General features: G+C 39.8%; 1 protein-coding gene across 1 annotated transcript; it reads left to right on the plus strand.

Moving 5' to 3' along the window:
* Positions 1 to 696: 696 nt before the first annotated feature.
* Positions 697 to 18,136, plus strand: LOC307264394 (C-type lectin domain family 4 member E-like; the record flags this gene model as incomplete). Its single annotated transcript, XM_080045804.1, has 8 exons — positions 697 to 763; positions 951 to 995; positions 3,053 to 3,154; positions 3,261 to 3,338; positions 3,501 to 3,524; positions 3,861 to 4,012; positions 4,309 to 4,433; positions 17,633 to 18,136. 8 exons carry the CDS (start codon positions 697 to 699, stop codon positions 17,835 to 17,837), a joined length of 798 nt encoding a protein of 265 aa, XP_079901930.1. The 3' UTR covers positions 17,838 to 18,136.
* Between the last annotated feature and the right edge of the window lie 550 nt (positions 18,137 to 18,686).

Genomic DNA, 18,686 nt, shown 5'->3' on the forward strand with positions numbered 1-18,686 from the left:
AACCCCTTCTTTAAATGTGTAGCACCAGATTGAGCCTGTGTGATATCATTCTGCCCCCGCTACATATGAACTTTGACAAATATGAAATGTGTTAATTTGTTGACACATCGTAGAAATGAATGGTATAATATGGGAAATTTGCTCCATGTGATTTAGAAAAATATGTACATTAGGCCTATAAAAAAATAAAGAAAACCTTAAACGACTCGACTGCAGAACTATTTTTTATTTTGTACTGTCTGAATAAAATATACAATTAATGTGAGATAGCAAAAACGTATTTAGTGGATTTGTGAAGTTGTAACCGATGATCTGAATGACACAAGTTTTCTTCTGTTCCATCAAACTGAAGGTTCTTACAGAGGTTGATTTTGCACCTGACACAAATAGTTATACTGGATGGATGGATGGATGGATTTTCTACATTACACAAGCCAACTAACAATACCTTACTTAAAACCAAGTTTGAAAATATGTTAGTGAAATAATACATACTCTTAAATTAGAAAGACAGAACATTATATTACAACTCTATGCAGCAGTTAAGGATCCTATACATATTTTTTCTCAACAATAAAAGTTGCCTCCCCAGGCATGACGCTTTATAAAGCCCTCCCCATGTGGGTTTGATAGGAAGTGTGATGTGAAATTTCTCTTAAGTTCTCTTTCTTACTATCTGATGGTCACATCCGTAACATGTCTGGAGCTGATGATGTGGTGTACTCTGATGTGAAGTTCACAAGAGCGAGGGAAAATGCCAATTGTAAGTCATCTATCTATCTATCTATCTATCTATCTATCTATCTATCTATCTATCTATCTATCTATCTATCTATCTATCTATCTATCTATCTATCCTTTTTATGTTGTTTTGTCTGAGGGTTTAAGAGTGAAATATTAATGATTAACGTCAGTTATCAGCAGTTTGGTTTTGTGTCTTGGTCTTGCAGCCACGGATGAAATCAAGACCTCGAGGACACAGCCAGAGCTCGCTGGTGGGTAAAAAACAAGTTTCCAAAATACATTACAAACAAAACGTATGTGAGCATCATAAAACTGTACTTTTAGGGGTTATTGCAACACATTCATACATTCTTCTAGTTTTAGCATCTCAGATAAGACTTGTTGAGGAAGTCTAGTAAGTGCTGTGGTTTGAAGAAAAAGGAACTAAATATGTGTAATCTCTGTTATCTGTTGAAAAGGGCTCAAGTTTGATGTTTCCTGTTATTTGCCAATGTCTCTTTCTTAACCGGCTCTGGAAACATTCAAGCAATTTCAGTTCTAATATGTGTAAGTGTCCGTTTTTCTTGTTGCTTGGACACTATTGCAACTGGTGTGTGGATAAAGGACTGTATAGGTCGTTCTCGGAGTGTTGGTGTCACCCTGGTGTGTCGGTAAGAAGAGGTTTGTCTTCAGGCAGTAACACACGTTTTATGTCACAACTTACTCCAACACTGTTCTTCCTGAATCTCTGCAGGACTCCCAGCAGAGAAGGACTCAGTGTAGGACCCTTTAGCAGACACTTGTTAAGGCAAAGGCCTTTGACCAATCGAATACAACCCCGTTTTTCCTGTTGTGATGCACCATACATTATGATGAGAGATATACCACCAACTCTCTTTACCGGGTGTGCTCTCTTGCACAGGCAACCTTGCCACTGTACCAGCTGCTTCCAGCTCCTTTATATCCACTTCATAAGCGGCTAAACTCTCTTGATCCTTTAGTAGGCGCCTCTTCAGACCTCTAAACTTTGGCCTAACAGCATCCATAGGGGCCTGTAACCCAGGTGAGTTCTTCCTCTGGAGCAACTGGGTAGCGTATCTGTGAACGCCATTCACCTCAACCCTGGTGGTCTTGGCATCGAGCAGCTTGATGGCCTGTTGGTCTTCTCTTGGATACCGCAACTGTTTCTCGTTTCTAGGAGGCAAAATATATAATTGCCAAAGCTTCTCAACATTTGGTCCTTAGTTCTACTTCCAGAGGACCGCGTGATGTAAACAAACACTGGGCTGAACTCTGCAAGCCTCGCTGGGCCCTGGAGCATCAAATCAAGCCTGGTCTTAATAGCTGCAAGGTCACCTGGGGGTCCTAGGAGAACTAGCTCAACTGGAGTTACCAGGTGAGTGTGGTCTGCCCAAATGAGCTTCACAGACTTACTCTGTTGAATGGTTGTAGGGAGATGTCCTGGAGGTGCTTGAACTTTATTTTGAAAGTAGCCACAGGATATGTGTCGTCTGCAAGGCTGAGTTGTTTGGCAGTGAAAACATCACTAATGAGGAAGGCTCTGAGTCATGGATGGTTACAGACAGCCATTCAACACTTGCACATCCTGGCGAATGGTTCGCAAGGCTTGAGTATCTGGAGGTCCTTGTAGTCCTTGGTTATGAGCAGCTGCAGAAAGAAGCATTGTGCGTTCCGAGCCATCATCTAGAACTATGTACTGTGAGTATCCAGTGTCTTGTTCTAGTGCTGCAGGATGACCCGGACTGCATTCAGGAGGACACGACTGTACTCTGCTGGTCGGTCGAGGTTTAGGGTATCGGTAGCAGAGCTGACTAGACAGGACCCTCCCTTGGAAGGCTTGACGTTGACCTCATGCAGCACCTGGAGATATTTACCTTGACACTGCAAGGTTTCTTAAGGGTGCACTGTGCTGCCTGATGGCTTCTCCCATAAAGCCAGCAGCGTTGGTTGGTTTTTATCCACTGAATCCCCTGTTCCAGGTTGCCGACACATAGATCTAGAACAGTCCTTGGAGTTTCTAACAGACAACCATAATGAAACTGGGATCCGCTTGATTTCCATCACCCTGTTTACACAGCAAAATTCTTCCTTTTCAAATGGTGACATGCCGTTTTTCAAAAATGCCCGAATGCCTTCAAGCATTTGAGATGAACTGTAAACCTTTGAAATCATTGTGGTTCTTGCTAATGATCATACTTCTAAAATGCCAATTTAAAAAAAATTTGAAATCCAGGAAATATTATCAATATATTTCATTTGATAAATCCCATTTTTTTTCTGTATTTCTGTCTCCTCTGCTGTTCAGCAGCGTCCCCACATCAGGCCGGGTCAAAGGTCACACCAGAGAGAGTGGCCGTGGTCGTTCTCAGTCTTCTCCTGGCAGCTGCTCTCATCGCTCTAGGCTTCACATGTGAGTATTTTGACTTATGACAATGCTATTCAATAGAAGGTCAATTTTTTTTTAACATCTTGCTGACGAGTTTCTTCATATTTTAATTTTTCTTTGTATAAATCAGTCTATAAAAACAATCAAATCATGGACTGTCTCAACAAGATGACAAACGAGAATCAGACCCTGGAAAGAAACCTTACACGTAAGTTTGTCTGATGCTAGTCCACAAGTTTCATGTTATATTTAATTCTGAAAGGTGACTCCCTAATATTATGAAGTGCTAATCATATTTTCTGTTGGTGTTCTACTGACTGACTCTACTTTGGGTTTTGTTCTTAAACATTCTTAATTCCTTTCATAACAGAAAAATCCTGCAAACTAGTGCAAGGTACGTGTTTTGTAGTTTATCTTTATTTTATTTCATACTGTATACATTTGACATTAATATTTGATTCATGAATTGCACTTTGTAAGATAATAACTTTGTGATTAAAATAATATAGGCTATTTGGATAAGTTTAAAAAAATATATGATAACGATAAGCTCCTTTTCGGACATGAAACCCGAATCATCAAGTGTTTGTCTATCATGTTATCGTTATCCTTTCTATTTAGTCCAATATCATTATTTTCTTTATGACCCTTTCTGCTTTCTATTACATTTTCAAAATAAATTTTAATCAAATCAAATAAAGGCTGATTTGTTCCTGTGATCTCTCCAAAGATGAGTCATGTCTGAAGTGTGCCTCAGGCTGGGAGCACCATGGAGGAAACTGCTATTACTTCTCTGATGCAGCTTTAACCTGGGAGACGAGCAGAGACCAGTGTCAAAATAAAGGAGCAGATCTGGTGAAGATAGACAGCAGCGAGGAGCAGGTACTAGTATTATTATTAATTTATTGATTATAATTTCTATTTTACACTCACCAATATTAATTGTACTCTCATGAAGTTTCTTTTAATCCAACTGCTCTGAGTTTCTCCTCAAAGCGTTTCCTCACTTCTTGCTTTTTACTTCATCTTGTTTTTTTTTCCAGTGGAGCACTTTCTGTTGCTTTTGCTGTGCATGAAAAGTGCTTTATAAATACAACTTCATTTGATGATTTGAATCATGCTGTGAAAGTGATGTTCCGTCACATATAATAGTTTTTCACCAACGTTTTTCTGCTCAGGAATTCTTGGAGCAGAGAGTGAGAGAAAAGATGGAGAATGATGAGGACAGGTTCTGGATCGGACTGACCGACTCAGAGAAAGAGGGAACGTGGTTGTGGACGGACGGATCACCACTGGACAACAGGTTTGACTGATTAACAAATGTCTTTTATACCATCATGCTGGCTTGGCCATATTAAATATAGCTATACAGTATATATTCATATATACAGTGGCCTATTTATCACTATTTAATCCCTTTGTGTTGTTCTGAAATGTTGTTTTTATTATTGTTAAATATTATTATTATTGATATTATTATTATTATTATTATTATTATTATTATTATTATTATTATTATTATTATTATTATTATTATTATGTACTATAATTACACTGCTTACACTGCATGTCTATTTCCAAATATCACTACAGTTGTGTTACTAACGCAGTTCTTTCTGTTCCAAATACCTCAGTTTGTCTTTCTGGAGACCAGGGCAGGCAGAAAACCACATCCATGTTGATGGAGAGGACTGTGTGATGATGGGAGAGAAAAAAGATGCTCAGGTCCTGAGGTGTTGGCATGACGAATCCTGCAACAAATCTCACAGATATATTTGTGAGGAAGCTGAAGGAACTGGACGTCCACAATGCATCTTTGGTTCATCTTAAATGGAGCAAAGATTCTTGACTTGTTCAGAATTCATTTATGATTTTATGTTTTTTATGTTCCCAAGTGCAAGACAAAAACCCCTATAACGGTTTATCTATCCTTCATAGCTTTACCAGGATAGGGGAGAACGGGGGAATGTGAGCCATCGGGTAATGTGAGACACCCCCTGTATCTAGGCAATGGAACACATTTTTGGTCAAGTGAGATATATGTTTTCAAGACCCTCTCATTCCCCCTTGGCCATGAAAGAGAGGACCTCATGGTGATGTTGTAAGCATGTTTCTTTCACAAAAATTAATTTTTTGCATGTAAAAGTAAATTTTCTTGCTGTCAACTTAATCGATTGTTGTGCCAAAGCAAATTGATTCAGGTAGAAAAACTTCTATCATACATGTTGATGAACTACCAACATGAAACCATGTGATGATGATAACTGAAAATAAGCCTGATTTTCTGAGCGAGGTATTTCTTTCTCAAATTGTGGCAGTGGGGTAAAGTGAGACAAATGCTGTGGGGTAAAGTGAGACAGTGTATGTGCCCTCTTTTAATGAATCCATTATATTTGAGGTAGCAAGGAGACTAGTTTGAATAAGACAAAAGACAATGTGGGCTGGAGGTGGGGGTTGATGGTTGAAGGGGTGTCAGCAAGGGCATGGTTTGGCACGTACTTATGTGGGGGACAGGAGAGTGACATTTAACACCAATAGACTCTAAGTAATATGTCTTTATTCAATGAATGATCCCAATAAAACAAATGCAGAAAAATATTAATCAAAGACTCAAAAGATGGAAAATGACAGCTGGGTCTAGTCCTGTGTTCTGTGTCCCAGGCTGTTCTAGCTGGTTCTGATTGTTCTTTGCTCTGACCCCCAGACACTAGCTGGCTCTAAGGGTCCTGTGTTCTGACCCCCAGACTGTGGTTTAATCTAACTGGTTCTATCTGTCATTTGAATGTTAATTATTGAATATGAATTATATGGTGTATTATTATTAGGCTATTAACTATCTAGACCAAAACATTATATTCCTTTTTCTGTATGATAACTTAGATTTGCTTAATATGATGTTAATATAAAAATGAAAATATTTTTTTAAAATTTTTTACATATTCATCTGCGCCCCCCCCCCCCCCCCCCCCCTGCCATAACTCCAGTTTGAAAACCACTGTTCTATTACATCAAACTGAAGGTTCTTACAGAGGTTGATTTTGCACCTGACAAGAAGTGTTTTACTGGATGGATGGATGTTTTACATTACACAAGCCAACTAACAATACCTTACTTTAAATCAAGTTTGAAAATATGTTAGTGAAATAATACATACTCTTAAATTAGAAATTTTTTCTCAACAATAAAAGTTGCCTCCCCAGGCATGACGCTTTATAAAGCCCTCCCCATGTGGGTTTGATAGGAAGTGTGATGTGAAATTTTTCTTAAGTTCTCTTTCTTACTATCTGATGGTCACATCCGTAACATGTCTGGAGCTGATGATGTGGTGTACTCTGATGTGAAGTTCACTAGAGCGAGGGAAAATGCCAATTGTAAGTCATCTATCTATCTATCTATCTATCTATCTATCTATCTATCTATCTATCTATCTATCTATCTATCTATCTATCTATCTATCTATCTATCTATCTATCTATCTATCTATCTATCTATCTATCCTTTTTATGTTGTTTTGTCTGAGAGTTTAAGAGTGAAATATTAATGATTAACGTCAGTTATCAGCAGTTTTTTGTGTCTTGGTCTTGCAGGCACAGATGAAATCAAGACCTCGAGGACACAGCCAGAGCTCGCTGGTGGGTAAAAAACAAACAAAAAAAGTCATCATGACGCCTGACTCTTTCTGCTTTATCCAGAATAAAAACATGAACATAAAGCTTTTTCCATCTAACAGCTGTAGTATTTCACAGTAGGAAACATAACATTGTATTTAAATAGAAAAAGATAAGAAAACACAACCTAATTCATCCGTATAATGTACTGTATATTGTGTATATCTGAATTGCTTCCTCTAATGTTCAGATCATTATGCAATAACGTGTTGTCTTCCTTTAAAATCCTTATGCAACTTTAATCATCTTCAGTTAGTTGGCTGTATTCTAAATATGTTGTAAAATCGAGGTCAATTAAATGCAATAATCAGTGTTTTGAATGGTATAAACTAATTTAAAGACCAAAAATGTTGTCCCCTTAAAGTATATTCAAGTTTCTCTAAAGTTTCCAAAATACATTACAAACATAACGTATGTGAGCATCATAAAACTGTACTTTTAGGGGTTAACATCAGCCAATGCAACACATTCATACATCTTCTTCTAGTTTTAGCATCTCAGATAAGACTTGTTGAGGAAGTCTAGTAAGTGCTGTGGTTTGAAGAAAAAGGAACTAAATATGTGTAATCTCTGTTATCTGTTGAAAAGGGCTCAAGTTTGATGTTTCCTGTTATTTGCCAATATCTCTTTCTTAACCGGCTCTGGAAACATTCAAGCAATTTCAGTTCTAATATGTGTAAGTGTCCGTTTTTCTTGTTGCTTGGACACTATTGCAACTGGTGTGTGGATAAAGGACTGTATAGGTCGCTCTCGGAGTGTTGGTGTCACCCTGGTGTGTCGGTAAGAAGAGGTTTGTCTTCAGGCAGTAACACACGTTTTATGTCACAACTTACTCCAACACTGTTCTTCCTGAATCGCTGCAGGACTCCCAGCAGAGAAGGACTCAGTGTAGGACCCTTTAGCAGACACTTGTTAAGGCAAAGGCCTTTGAACTGAAAGGGGCAATCAAATACAACCCCGTTTTTCCTGTTGTGATGCACCATACATTATGATGAGAGATATACCACCAACTATCTTTACCGGGTGTGCTCTCTTGCACAGGCAACCTTGCCACAGTACCAGCTGCTTCCAGCTCCTTTATATCCACTTCATAAGCGGCTAAACTCTCTTGATCCTTTAGTAGGCGCCTCTTCAGACCTCTAAACTTTGGCCTAACAGCATCCATAGGGGCCTGTAACCCAGGTGAGTTCTTCCTCAAGAGCAATGGGGTCGCGTATCTGTGAACGCCATTCACCTCAACCCTGGTGGTCTTGGCATCGAGCAGCTTGATGGCCTGTTGGTCTTCTCTTGGATACCGCAACTGTTTCTCGTTTCTAGGAGGCAAAACATCTAATTGCCAAAGCTTCTCAACATTTGGTCCTTAGTTCTACTTCCAGAGGACTGTGTGATGTAAACAAACACTGGGCTGAACTCTGAAAGCCTCGCTGGGCCCTGGAGCATCCAATCAAGCCTGGTCTTAATAGCTGCAAGGTCACCTGAGGGTCCTAGGAGAACTGGCTCAACTGGAGTTACCAGGTGAGTGTGGTCTGCCCCAATGAGCTTCACAGACTTACTCTGTCGAATGGTTGTAGAGGAATGTCCTGGGGGTGCTTGAACTTTAATTTGAGGGTGGCCACTAGGGGTGTGAACGCTTACAAAAATGTCTAACCGTGTACACGACGGATTTTTTTTCGTGTACACGGTTAACCGTGACGTCATTGTCCTTGTGCGCCCGCCGTCTTGTAGGCGCGTGCACACACACATACGCGTTCGTTCGCCTGTAAACACACAGTTGACATGAACCACGCTCGTTTTTATATACTTTCTATGGTTTACAAACCTCTTATAATAGGTCCATGGCACACACATAGCCTACACACGTTCGCCTGGCTGTCATGTGTGCCGTCATTATCGCGCTTCATTAATTTCCTGATTAATATAGCCTATCGCACATTTCTACGATTTATACATGTCCACGTGTATGCAGGTTGAACAGGTGTTATTAAGTTCGGGCTACTTACGAGCGTAGTTCACGTCAACCGGGTAACTTTAATATTTAGGTTATCTTTCATCTCTCTTCCGTGGCTGTGAGACGAGCCCCAGCACGGCGACTCCCCCCCTTATGTGTGTGTGTGCGCCGATACACACACTCATTCACACACACACACACACACACACACACACACACACACTCGCCGAGGGACAGACAGATTCGGTAGACTACCTTTTATCATCCCCAATGACTTTATTAGTGAGGTAAAATCAATAAATGCGTGTCTACAGAACATAATTAAAAACTTTGAAAAAAAGAAAATTTGAAAAAAAAAAGAACGGTTTTCGTTTATTGATTTTTCCTAAACGGTTATGATTTACAAACGTGTACACGCGTACACGTGTAACCGTGCACACCCCTAGTGGCCACCGGTGTCATCTGCAAGGCTGAGTTGTTTGGCAGTGAAAACATCACTAATGAGGAAGGCTCTGAGTCATGGATGGTTACAGACATGCCATTCAACACTTGCACATCCTGGCGAATGGTTCGCAAGGCTTGAGTATCTGGAGGTCCTTGTAGTCCTTGGTTATGAGCAGCTGCAAACAGAAGCATTGTGCGTTCTTAGCCGTTATCTAGAACTATGTACTGTGAGTATCCAGTGTCTTATTCTAGTGCTGCAGGATGACCCTGACTACTTTCAGGAGGACACGACTGCACTCTGCTTTTGTGTCGAAGTTTAGGGTATCGGTAGCAGAGCTGACTAGACAGGACCCTCCCTTGGCGGGTTTGACGTTGACCTCTTGCAGCACCTGGAAATGTTTACCTTGACACTGCAAGGTTTCTTAAGGGTGCACTGTGCTGCCTGATGGTTTCTCCCATAAAGCCAGCAGGGTTGGTTGGTTTTCATCCACTGGATAATCTGGTCTTTACTGAAAGACTTAAATGTATCACACTGGCTAAGGAAGTGCTCTTTGATTTCACAGTACGGACAGTATGCTTGCCTTGTCTTCTTCTTGCTTGTGTCAGGCTCCTTCGGTGCCGGCACTACAGGAGGCTTGTCAAAGGTTTCCTCTGCACCTTGAAGCACTGTGGCTGGACTGGGTGTGTGTTGCGATCCATGTTACGCTTAGCATTGTTTTATTTTAATCCAGGAAATATTATAAATATGTCACTAGATAAATCCCATTTCTGTCTCTTCTGCAGCGTCCCCACATCAGACCGGGTCAAAGGTCACACCAGAGAGAGTGGCCGTGGTCGTTCTCAGTCTTCTCCTGGCAGCTGCTCTCATCGCTCTAGGATTATCATGTGAGTATATGATCCTACAGTTCTAGTTCCTATCAAAGTAAATTAAATTAATTTACAAAATCCAAAGGTTGCAACAGAAAAACTTGAAGTTAAATGAATCCCAACTGTTTAAGAAGTGAATGAATGAGTGAAAATGAGATAAATACAACTAAGAAATTGTTGCCTTACGACAATGCTATTCAATAGAAGGTCAATTATTTTTTAATAAGAATTTAAATACAAATCTATATTTTCATTTTCCTTTATTTATTCTCGAAAGATCAATTGAGGGTTACCCTCTTTTACAATGACGTCGAGACAAATATATCAGCTCATCTTTAAATTATTCTATTCTGACACCTTGCTGACGAGTTTCTTAATATGATAATTGTTCTTTGCTTGAATCAGTTTATAAAGACAATCAAATCGTGGAAAGTCTCCAAAAGCTGACAAACGAGCTTCAGGCCCTGAAAAGAAACCTCACCGGTAAGTTTGTCTGACACTAGTCCACAAGTCTCATGTCAAAGTTTATTACATTTAATTCTGAAAGGTGTCTCCCTAATATAATGAACTGCTAATCATATTTTCTGTTGGTGTTCTACTGACTGACTCTACTGTGGGTTTTGTTCTTAAACATTCTTAATTTCTTTCATAACAGAAAAATCCTGCAAACCAGTACAAGGTACGTGTTTCATAGTTTGTCTTTATTTTATTTATTTATATTTATATTTTGAGTAAAATATATAAATATGTAAGAAATCATATTACTGTATACATTTGACATGACCATATGATTCATGAATTGGACCTTGTAAGATAATAACTTTGTAATTAAAATAATATATTTGGATACTTTAAAAAAATATGATTGAGGAAGTTGGTTAAATAACTTACTAGTAATGACCTGTGAACTATCATGTATCTCGTTATGCTTTCTATTTAGTCCAATATCATTATTTTCTTTATGACCCTTTCTGCTTTCTATTACATTTTCAAAATAAATTTAAATCAAATCAAATTAAAGCTGGGGTGGAGGATTTGGGGAGAAAATGGCATTTGGGATAGAGATTCGAATTCAAATACCTCAACCACTCCACTTGTTCTCTTTGGTCCCTCCCCTATGGTCCCTCCCTGACACGCTCTACACCAACAATGTCGTGCCAAAGTGAAGGACAGTCCCAACAGCCAATAAGAACAGAGAATCGGAGCCTCGCTCTGATTGGTCAAAGTGTACAGCTCATGTTAACTTTGACCAATCAGAAATCATATAACCCAGCTTTAATAGTCATTTGTTGCTGTGATCTCTCCAAAGGTGAGTCATGTCTGAAGTGTGCACTAGGATGGGAGCAATATGGAGGAAAGTGCTATTATTTCTCTAATACTACTTCAAACTGGAACACGAGCAGAGACCATTGTCGATGTCAAGGAGCAGATCTGGTGAAGATAGACAGCAGAGAGGAACAGGTAGGTATTTTAATCTTGATAACTCCTGCTATATCCTTTTGGTAACACTTTATAATAACTGTCCGTTGTAACTTGTTAATAGATCATTAGTAAACTCTTAATTAATGATTATTAATGATTTGTTAAGTGTTTGTTAGCAGTTTGTTAAGGATTTATAACAATGGTAGATAGTTAATAGCTTAATAATTGAATCAGTTCATCTGGGAGGTAATCCGAGATACCGACGAGGCTGAAATAGGCTATAGACTATACACAGTGCATGGGCAACTGAGGGCAGCCCCATTTTCAAATATTTTTAAATAAACTCAATACACACTGTGCATGCCATGGACTTGAACGTGACGTGATCAGTTAATCTCGGATTACCTCCCAGATGAACTGATTCAATTATTAAGCTATTAACTATCTACCATTGTTATAAATCCTTAACAAACTGCTAACAAACACTTAACAAATCATTAATAATCATTAATTAAGAGTTTACTAATGATCTATTAACAAGTTACAACGGATAGTTATTATAAAGTGTTACCATACTTTTTGTTTGGATTGTACTAGTAATATTATTAATTTATTCATTATTATATCTATTTTACACTCAGCATTATTTATTTGACTCTTATGACGTTTCTTTTAATCCAACTGGTCTGAGTTCGTCCTCAAAGTGTTTGATTAGTTGATTTGATTCACGCAGTAAAATTGATACGTTTCATATTGTAGTTTTCCACCAATGTTTTTCTGCTCAGGAATTCTTGGAGCAGAGAGTGAGAGAAAAGATGAAGAATGCTAGTGACAAGTTCTGGATCGGACTGACCGACTCAGTGAAAGAGGGAATGTGGTTGTGGACGGACGGATCACCACTGAACACCAGGTTTGACTGATTAACAAATGTCTTTTATACCATCATGCTGACTTGGCCTAAAATAAGTGTATATAGAATATTTATATATATCATCTTGTATTTTTCCTTATGGGCCCTTTTTATAATCATCAATATTTAATATATGGTGTATGGAAACCTACATAAGTAAAGTTAATTATTATTATTATTATTATTATTATTAGGGGGCCAAGCCCGAGTAGGGCTGGGACCGCGTTTTGCAGAGCAACGCGGTTCCCAAGCCCTGCGGGGCAGGGAACCCTATTGTTCTTGTAGGGATTATTATTAGGGGGCCAAGCCCGAGTAGGGCTGGGACCGCGTTTTGCAGAGCAACGCGGTTCCCAAGCCCTGCGGGGCAGGGAACCCTATTGTTCTTGTAGGGATTATTATTCTTTTTATTTTTCCTTACGTAAAAGTGGTGCTGCAGCCCAAACCATAAAGGGTTGGGACATGCCACTTGCATGGCTGATCCAGGTCCGTGCCTGGTACGCAGACGAAAAAATTCAGACATCCCAGCCACTAGGTGGCGCTACAACAAAGGAAAAGGCGTTTTGGGCTATAACTTCCGCACCGAAAGTCTGACAGTCAAAAACATTATATCCACAGATGCCCACAAGTCAGCTGCATCTTTTGAGATAGGCCACGCCCATTTGCGTATATATACATTTTTTGCTACATCGCAAAAACTGTGTCAGTCACCAAAACATACTCCTCCTACAGTTTTCGCCCGATTCGGACGAAACCAAAAGCATTATGCCCTCCTAACTCCCACGAGCAAGAGTTGGTCAATTAGTTTTTCTACGACCATCGGAAGACCAAACGGTAGCGCTTTAAAAATTTGCGAAAATCTGTAAAAAAAAAAAAAAAGAGGGATTTTCTTGAAACTCAAGGGAGACTATCATGGGGCATACTTGAGTCTATCAAAAAAATATGGGCAAGAAATTCCTTTGTGGGCCGGACTTATTAAAAAAAAGAGTTTTTCCATTTTTTTGCCTGTTTTCGCCATTTCCTAAGTCTTTCGGCGGGAAAATGGGAAAATTCAAATAAGTGTCTTTACAATGGAGAGGTTGACAATTTGATTTTGCTATAACTCCCCAACCGAACATCGCACATTCAAAAACCTGACATCCACTTCTTCGGTACATTGAGCCGCATTTTTCTACCCAACGTAATTTTGCAAATGTCATCCATAGGGGGCGCCAAAACCACAAAAAGCAAAGAAAACGCGTTTGGGGCTATAACTTCCACACCGAACATCCCACAGTCAAACACTTTAGATCCACAGATGCCCACAAGTCAGCTGCATCTTATGAGATAGGCCACGCCCATTTGCATATGGGATTTTCTTTCGCTACATTGCAAAAACTGTGTCAGTCACCAAAACACACTCCTCCTACAGTTTTTCTCCGATTTCGACGAAACCAAAAGCATTATGCTCTACTGACTCCCACGAGCAAATGCTGTGTAAAGAATTTTTCTACGACCATCGGAAGACCAAACGGTAGCGCTTTAAAGATTTGCACATAGCTACCTTTTACCAAACTGCTCCTAAATCCAAAACGATTTATCCTATTAACACCAAACTTCACACATGTGTTTGTCCTATGGTTCTCAGTCTGGTTCTACTTTTTCCTTAAATTGCTCCAAAAGGGGGAGCCAAAAACACACTTCAGCATCTTTCTCTGCCATTACTTTTGTCTTTTGGTCTATAACTCCCAAACCAAACATCCCACATTCAAAAACTTTACATCCCCGGATTCCGTGAAGCGAGGGGCCGGCGCCGCGGACGATGACGCCCGATCCCGAGTCGCGTGGGAGGCTTGGCCCCCGTTCACAACTGCTTGCAGTTCTAGTTAGGGGGCCAAGCCCGAGTAGGGCTGGGACCGCGTTTTGCAGAGCAACGCGGTTCCCAAGCCCTGCGGGGCAGGGAACCCTATTGTTTTTGTTGGGCCTTTTATTATTCTTTGGACTTACGTAAAACTGGTGCTGCAGCCCAAACCGTAAAGGCTTGGGACATGCCACTTGCATGGCTTATCCAAGTCCGTGCCTGGTACGCAGACACAAAAATTCAGACATGCCGGCCACTAGGTGGCGCTACAACAAAGGAAAATGCGTTTTGGGCTATAACATCCGCACCGAAAGTCCGACAGTCAAAAACTTTATATCCACAGATGCCCACAAGTCAGCTGCATCTTTTGAGATAGGCCACGCCCATTTGCGATAGGATAGATTTTTTGCTACATCGCAAAAACTGTGTCAGTCACCAAAACATACTCCTCCTACAGTTTTCGCCCGATTTGGACGAAACCAAAAGCATTATGCTCTACCAACTCCCACGAGCAAAAGTTGGTCAAATAATTTCTCTACGACCATCGGAAGACTAAACGGTAGCGCTTTAAAGATTTGCGAAAATCCGTTAAAAAAAAAAAAAAAAGGGATTTTCTTGAAACTCAAGGGAGACTATCATGGGGCATACCTGAGTCTATGGCAAAAATATGGGCAAGAAATTCCTTTCTGGGCGGGACTTATTAAAAAAAAGAGTTTTTCAATTTTTTTGCCTGTTTTCGCCATTTCCTAAGTGTTTTGGCGGGAAATTCAAAAAAGTGTCTTTACAATGGAGAGGTTGACAATTGGATTTTGCTATAACTCCCCAACCGAACATCGCACATTCAAAAACTTGACATCTACTTGTTTGGTACATTAAGCTGCATCTTTCTATCTAACGTTGTTTTGTGAATGTCATCCATAGGGGGCGCCAAAACCACAAAAAGCAAAGAAAACTCGTTTGGGGCTATAACTTCCACACCGAACATCCCACAGTCAAAAACTTTATATCCACAGATGCCCACAAGTCAGCTGCATCTTTTGAGATAGGCCACGCCCATTTGCGTATATATACATTTTTCGCTACATCGCGAAAACTGTGTCAGTCACCAAAACATACTCCTCCTACAGTTTTCGCCCGATTTGGACGAAACCAAAAGCATTATGCTCTACCGACTCCCACGAGCAAAAGTAAGTCAAATAATTTTTCTACGACCATCGGAAGACCAAACGGTAGCGCTTTAAAGATTTGCGAAAATTCCTTAAAAAAATAAAATAAAGGGATTTTCTTGAAACTCAAGGGACACTATCATGGGGCGTACCTGAGTCTATACAAAAAATATGGGCAAGAAATTCCTATGTATGCCGGATTTATTAAACAAATTAGTTTTGCACTTTCACTTCCTGTTTCGAACTATTTGGCGGGAAAATTCAAAAACGTGGAGAGGTTGACAATTTGATTTTACTCATAACTCCCCAACCAAACATCGCACATTCACAAACTTGACATCCACTTCTTTGGTACACTGAGCTGCATCTTTCTATCTAACGCAGTTTCGCGAATGTCATCCATAGGGGGCGCCAAAACCACAAAAAGCAAAGGAAACGCGTTTGGGCCTATAACTTCCACACCGAACATCCCACAGTCAAAAACTTTACATCCACAGATGCCCACAAGTCAGCTGCATCTTTTGAGATAGGCCACGCCCATTTGCATATGGGATTTTCTTTCGCTACATCGCAAAAACTGTGTCAGTCACCAAAACACACTCCTCCTACAGTTTTTGTCCGATTTCGACGAAACCAAAAGCATTATGCTCTACCGACTCCCACGAGCAAATGTTGTGTAAAGAATTTTTCTACGACCATCGGAAGACCAAACGGTAGCGCTTTAAAGATTTGCACATTAGCTACCTTTAACCAAACTGCTCCTAAATCCAAAACGATTTATCCTATTAACACCAAACTTCACACATGTGTTTGTCCTATGGTTCTCAGGCTGGTTCTACTTTTTCCTTAAATTGCTCCAAAAGGGGGCGCCAAAAACACACTTGAGCATCTGTCTCTGCCATTACTTTTGCCTTTTGGTCTATAACTCCCAAACCAAACATCCCACATTCAAAAACTTTACATCCCCGGATTCCGTGAAGCGAGGGGCCGGCGCCGCGGACGACGACGCCCGATCCCGAGTCGCGTGGGAGGCTTGGCCCCCGTTCACAACTGCTTGCAGTTCTAGTTATTATTATTTTTCTCCGCGTAAAAGTGGTGCTGCAGCCCAAACCGTAAAGGTTTGGGACATGCCACTTCCAGGACATATCCACGTCCGTACCCCGTACGCAGACAAAAAAATTCAGACATCCCAGCCACTAGGTGGCGCTACAACAAAGGAAAAGGCGTTTTGGGCTATAACTTCCGCACCGAAAGTCTGACAGTCAAAAACTTTATATCCACAGATGCCCACAAGTCAGCTGCATCTTTTGAGATAGGCCACGCCCATTTGCGTATATATACATTTATTGCTACATCGCAAAAACTGTGTCAGTCACCAAAACATACTCCTCCTACAGTTTTCTCACGATTTGGACGAAACCAAAAGCATTATGCTCTCCCGACTCCCACGAGCAAAGGAAGGTCAAATGATTTTTCTACGACCATCGGAAGACCAAACAGTAGCACTTTAAAGATTCGCGAAAATTCCTTAAAAAAAAAAAAAAAGTGGATTTTCTTGAAACTGAAGGGAGACTATCATGGGGCATACTTGAGCCTATGGCAAAAATATGGGCAAGAAATTCCTATGTGGGCCGGACTTATTAAAAAAAATAGTTTTTAATTTTTTTTGCCTGTTTTCGCCATTTTCCAAGTCTTTAGGCGGGAAAATGGGAAAATTCAAAAAAGTGTCTTTACAATGGAGAGGTTCACAATTTCATTTTGCTCATAACTCCCCAACCAAACATTGCACATTCAAAAACTTGACATCCACTTGTTTGGTACATTGAGCTGCATCTTTCTATCTAACAAAGTTTTGCGAATGTCATCCATAGGGGGCGCCAAAACCACTAAAAGCAAAGAAAACGCGTTTGGGGCTATAACTCCCACACCAAACATCACACATTCAAAAACTTTACATCCCCGGATTCCGTGAAGCGAGGGGCCGGCGCCGCGGACGACGACGCCAGATCCCGAGTCGCGTGGGAGGCTTGGCCCCCGTTCACAACTGCTCGCAGTTCTAGTTATTATTATTATTATTATTATTATTATTATTATTATTATTATTATTATTATTATTATTATTATTATTATTATTATTATTATATTTCTTTTGGCATGGGGGGGGGGGGGCTGACTTTCATGTCTATTTCCAAATATCACCAGAGTTACTAAAGCAGTTCTTTCTGTTCCAAATATCTCAGTTTGTCTTTCTGGAACCCAGAGCCAAAGGAGCCAAATAACATCAGTGATGATCCTGATGGAGAGGACTGTGTGAGGATGGGGGAGAAAGCAAATGATCCTGACCTGAAGTGTTGGTTTGATAAATCCTGCAAAGTACCTTCCAGATATATTTGTGAGAAAGCAGCAGGAACTGGACGTCCACAATGTGTCTTTGGTTCATCTTAAATCTCAGAGCAGGAAACAGAGTGTGGAGCAAAGATTATTGACCCATTCAGATCCCCAGTCCATTCCAATGGAAATAACTTTTCCAGGATACTCAGAGAGGAGAAACAGGAAATTTGAGAGGTTGCAATTCGATTCTTTTTAACATTAAACCAGCGTTTTACTGCTCTTATATTAGGAAAATAAACTGAATATTGAAAAATAATAGAAAAGTCTGGACTGAGCACCTTTTTTTTTATTATCATGGATCCTGTTTTTTTTTAAATAATAAATAATAAGTAGCTATATGCAATGTTCTTGAAAATGTCACCTAATTTTAAAAGTTATCCATTAAATAAAATAAATCTATATAAACTCATGTTTGTGTGTTTTTTCTAAAGGTCTTCAAAGAAAATCTATTGAATGTTTTACTATTGTGTTGTGTCAGTTTCTTTGTTAATTCCAATGGACAGAAAAAATAACATGTAAGAAAGCATTTTAGTTTTAGTTTTTATTTCATATGAAAGTCAGATTAAAAATCGACAATTACAATATTTGAAGGTCTTTGAATGATAATCAGGTTCTGAACGGGGTGATACAGATAACATAAATAAACATTTAAACGCAGTTTGTGCTCAAATTTCCATCAGATAAAAAGTAACTCAGAAACTCTAAATTCCCAGTACAACTTGAACGCAACATAATGCAGCGAACAACAATGGAGGGTGGCTGGCACTACTGGCACCGTCTGGGTAGTGACAGAAATGCCTTGCAGCTCCTTACCTGTGCTCACATCTATCAAATGATATTATGGTAAATGGACTGCACATATATAGCGGTTTAGTTTGTATCATTCAGCCATTTTCACACACA

The sequence above is a fragment of the Ammodytes marinus genome (assembly GCF_949987685.1).
Source record: "Ammodytes marinus genome assembly, chromosome: 17".
Lineage (NCBI taxonomy): Eukaryota > Metazoa > Chordata > Actinopteri > Uranoscopiformes > Ammodytidae > Ammodytes > Ammodytes marinus.